This window comes from Etheostoma spectabile, chromosome 5, assembly GCF_008692095.1.
Source record: "Etheostoma spectabile isolate EspeVRDwgs_2016 chromosome 5, UIUC_Espe_1.0, whole genome shotgun sequence".
Taxonomy (NCBI): domain Eukaryota; kingdom Metazoa; phylum Chordata; class Actinopteri; order Perciformes; family Percidae; genus Etheostoma; species Etheostoma spectabile.
The window spans coordinates 38,025,844-38,030,680 of NC_045737.1; the positions used below are offsets into that span (position 1 = coordinate 38,025,844).

The window sequence follows — 4,837 nt, forward strand, 5'->3', positions numbered from 1 at the left end:
TAAGCACTAAAGTTATATTACTTTAAAACACTACTGCAGAGAAATAAGAAATAAGACTTCAAAAAATGAATTCTCTATCAATTACAAAATACCTTTTCTGACCTTTTAAGAATCTCGGCCCTGACAAATAACCCATATTACAAAGAAAGACTAAAACTAAGTATTTAAAATAAATAAATAAACCAAACTAGAGAACCTGCTTTTAAAATGTAATTAAAACTAAACTGAATTTGACAATTAAGTCAAAAAGAAGTAAAAATAAAAACTAATGAAAAATTGCAAACCTATTCTAACCGGGGTGCGGACTTTACCTTATTCAACGTGTGGCTCGGTGATGGTTCGGCCCGGTGTGAAGGCTCATTTAAACTCTGGTGTGGCTCCAACAACTGAACCGTTCCTCTTAAAAACGGGGGCTCGTTGTTGGCGTCCGAGTGCTCTAGAGTCCGGTTCTCTTCAGGCGAAAATGCAATCCGACTCAAATATAAGAACTGATCCGGGGCGGCCTCTAGCTCACCCAGTAGGAGGGTGCGCCCCATGTAGGCTGAGTCCTGCAGCGGCCCGGGTTGGAATCCGACCTGCTGCCCTTTGCTGCGTGTCATCCCCCATCTCTCTCACCTCCTTTCCTGTCTATCCATTTAAGAAAGGGAACCCCCCCCCCCCAAAAAAAAAAAAAATCTTTAAATATAAAAACTGAACCAAAAAAGTGCATTTACCTAAACAGATACTATTATGAATATACGTGTGTTTGTGCTGTTTTTCTCAAATTAACTCTGAAAATATGCGACTAATCAGGTGTGGGAAATTTGCAGAGGTTGCCTTTTCATATGTCACACAGTTCGTGCGAGGGAGCCGGCGGGGTAAAGTCCGTTTTGATGCCCCTTCCAGCTGATTAGGACTCATATACGTCCTCTAGGTCGTGTCATGTCTGGATCCTTGTGCGTCTTCACAAGTCCAGCGCTAAACTCCGTGAAGTGGTTGTATTTTTGAGGCTACATCTACAGTAGAGCCCGACCGATAGAGGATTTTTAAGGCAGATACATTTTTTTTTTTATTAGTTAAAAAAAAAAAAGTCGATATATATCCAGGTCGGACCGGGCTAATGGGCCAGAGTCTGGTAGGACCGGGCTGATGGGCCGGAGTCTGGTTGGACCGGGCTAATGGGCCAGAGTCTGGTTGGACAGGCTAATGGTGCGCGATTCTGGTAGGACGCGGCTTAGGCCAATTCTGGTAGGACGCGGGCTTAAGATTCTGTAGTACTGGTGGCTAGAGTCTGTAGACCGGCTGATGGGTGGCGGTCGGAGTCTGGTTGGCCGGGCTAATGGGCCAGAGTCTGTTGACCGATGCTAATGGGCCGGAGTCTGGTAGGAGGGCGTATGTACCAGAGTCTGTAGACCGGGCTAAGAGTCTGGTATGACGGGATGGGCTAAGAGTCTGTTATGACGCGGCTGATGGGCGCAGTCTGGTGTGGACCGCTATGGGCCGGAGTCTGGTAAAAAAGGACCGGTCTAATGGCGCGAGTCTGGTAGGACCGGGAGGCTAATATGGGCCGGAGTCTGGTAGGACCGGGCTAATGGGCCGGAGTCTGTAATAGTGAACGCGGGCTAATGGGCCGGAGTCTGTAGGAGCCGGCTTTGGGCCAGAATCTGGTAGGACCGGGCTGAATTTTGGTTAGGAGGGTGGGGGGGGGTGTGAGGACCGGGCTAATGGGCCCAGAGTCTGGTGCACGTGGCTAATGGGCCGAGTCTGGTAGGACGGGTATATGTCGGTGTCTGAGGGGACCGGGCTAATGGGCCGGAGTCTGGTATGGGAGGGGACTCGGGCTTTGGGGGCCTAGAGTCCTGTGAGGATCGCGTGCGGGGCGGGTATAAGAGTGCTGCGTACTGGTGAGCACCGGGGGGTGGCTAAGTTGGGCCGCGAGTTCATGGTTGAGGGGGCGCTGGTCCGGCTAATAGGGGTCGTCGTGGTGGGGAGTGGTGTAGGTGGACCGTGCGAGATGGGCCGGAGTCTGGTAAGACCGGGGCTAATGGCTGGAGCTGGCTGGTAAGACCGGGCTAATTTGGCGGGTAGTCTGGAGGGTGTGGAAGTTGTGGGGTCGTTGGTGTGAGGACCAGGGGCGAATGGGGGCTCAGAGGCTGGTAGGTCCTCGTGGGGGGTGTGATGGGGTGTGGTTACTCTGGCGCAGAGTCGGTAGACCGGCTAGGGGAGGGGGGGGGGGGGGGGGGGGGAGAGTGTCTGGTGGAAAGCGGCTAATGGGCCGAGTTCTGGTATGGGCAAACAGCCGTGGAGAGAGGCGTGTTATAGGGGCGTGCCTAGCTGGTGGACGGCGGGCTAATGGACCATAGTCTGGTAGGACCGGGCTAGTGAAAACACGTGGAAAACTGAAATATAAAAAGCTTGCCTTAAATAAGAAGTTCAGTGATCATCTTTCTGAAATATTAAGTCATTCTGAGCAGTTCCCACCTGTGAGTCAACATCTGTCGGCTTCCAAAACACGTTTTAGTCAAACTTCACTTACAGTGTCACAGCTGGAGAGCGTTTATGTTGAAACGCCTCCCGTCTGGTTACAGTCACTGCTGAGCTGAGGGAGTGTGACACACATGTACGGTCGCTTCCCCCCCCCCCCCCCCCCCCCTTGTATTTATAATCCACAACGAGTGCAGCTATAACGGGTGTTACTGTTGGCAACCCTCTGGTTGCGGCCTGTGACCAACAACATACATCAAAGCATGAAACCGCCATCACGTAGCACATGAAGAGTGGAAGTCCGCCCCGGTTCTGAAGCCCCCCCCCCCCAGAGGAGCTTCTGTTGTAACGTAGAAGTGGAAACGGTTTCGAGTCCAATTCCGTTCCTCTAAACTGGGTGTGACTGGTGTGGGTCTTTTGAAGGCCGATACAATAACAGTAACTTTAGACTGAATCTGTGGACGTCTGGTGCCGATATTTAAGGTCTTTGCTGTAGGCAGCCTCCAAATCGGATAAAGGCTTTTCAAGCCGATTTATAAATATTTAATAAACATGTGATCATATAATTACTGTAACCGGTAGCTCAGTTGGTAGTGACGGCGCCCAAACACTACATAGAGGTTTGTCTCCCCGCCCCCCTCCCCCCCCTCCATTGAGGTTCCCATGCCCCACTCGGGCTTGGACCCCTAATTACTTTGACTAACAATTTTTTAATTCATACTCTTTATTGATCCCCTATGGGGACATTACAGTTCACACTCTGTTGTTATTACACATTACACACAGGCCTGAAACACACACACATGCTCAGGCACTGATGGAGAGATGTCAGAGTTGGGGGGCTGAGACTGCTGAACAGGTGCTCTGAGTGGTTGGGGGGGGGGGGGGGGGGGGGGGGGGGGGGGGGGGTTGGTGCCTTGCTCAATAGCACCTTGGCAGTAGTGACTTAAGTGTCTTTTCCTGGTTTTAAAGGCTGCGTTACGGTTAAGTGATGTCATTTTCTGATCTTACCAGACTGTTATTATTTAACTTTACCCACATAGTCATTATATCCTCATTACTGATGATTTATCTAAAATCTCATGGTGTAAATATTTTGTGTAAGCACCGATAGTCAACACTACAATATCGTTGCGGTATTGATATCGAGGTATTTGGTCAAAAATATCGTGATATTTGATTTTCTCCATATCGCCCAGCCCTAGTTTAAAGCACATTTTACAGTAAAAGAGGAAAAAAATCAATGCATGGAATCTAAGTTGGGGCATTTTTTTTGGGGGGGGGGGGGGATTTATCCAGATTTAGATCTGATTGTGTCCTCAATGTTTTCAGGTTTTTTCAAGGTGATCCATTTCTCCAATTTTCTGGGCTATGTCTCTCTCGTATTCTTCAGGGAAAAAGAGTCCACTTCCGCATATACGGTCTCTCTCATGGTGGACGAGTAGCGTGCCGTTTCTATGGAGAATAAAATGTTAAATAACACATTGTCAGTTTCCTGAGATGTATCCAGCTGTTCTCTAACGTGTTTTGCATTTTGATTTCTCCTCAGTATCGGATGCAGACGGCAGTGAAGGAGGCTTCCAGCTAAAGAAGGACCATGCCCTGCGAGTGCTGGGCTACATCAGCTCCTGGACTCAGAGGTCAGTGCGTCTTCATCTGAACTCTCACGAGTCAGCTGACAACGTTTACACAATTTGACTCAAAGAAAAACCAGTTCATGATGTGGTCTTGCTTGTTCCTTCACTGTGTGGAAAGTTGAAGTTTCTTCCAAAACTCTAATAAGCACCTGAAGCTCTTTGCCTCCCCAGTTCACTGCTGGGGGAAAACGAAAAAACAAATGTTGATTTTATTTATTTTTCTTTCTTTTTTCGGACCACATTTTAACCAAGTAGCGGGTCTATGCTAGCCTGACAAGCCAGACCCACATCATCCAGATGTTGGGTCTGGGAACTCCCCATTGGCAGGGCTCAGTCTAAGAGGCGGGATAAACGGTTGTCTTTCAAATTCCCTCTGAACGCAATAGGATAGCGCTCCAACCAACCAGAGCAACGCTGGTTTATAGAGTCAACTTTTGCCTTAACCTTTCGGCAAAACTCTGAACACATCGTTCTTTTTTAAAAAATTACTTCAAGTCCAAGTCTTCCAAAGTTGCTTTCAAGACCGCTGTTTGCCAGCATCTTTGTTGTCAAGTAGCAGGGAATTAGAGCTGGGCAATATATCGATATTATATCGATGTCGTGATATGAGACTAGATAACATATTAGATTTTGGTTACATATGGCATAGGCCTAAGTGTTGTCTTTTCCTGGTTTTAAAGGCTGCTTTACAGTAAAGTGATGTCATTTGCTGATCTTACCAGACTGTTGTAACTGTT

The 4,837-nt window shown here is 48.2% G+C and overlaps 1 protein-coding gene across 1 annotated transcript in view; it reads left to right on the forward strand.

Annotated features, from left to right (window-relative positions):
• usp34 (ubiquitin specific peptidase 34) overlaps nucleotides 1–4,837 on the forward strand; it is a gene marked incomplete in the record, with an annotated part of 152,736 nt that overhangs the window by 3,405 nt on the left and 144,494 nt on the right. The window contains 1 exon segment of the mRNA XM_032516524.1: nucleotides 4,013–4,103. Coding sequence (XP_032372415.1) covers nucleotides 4,013–4,103 — 91 coding nt within the window.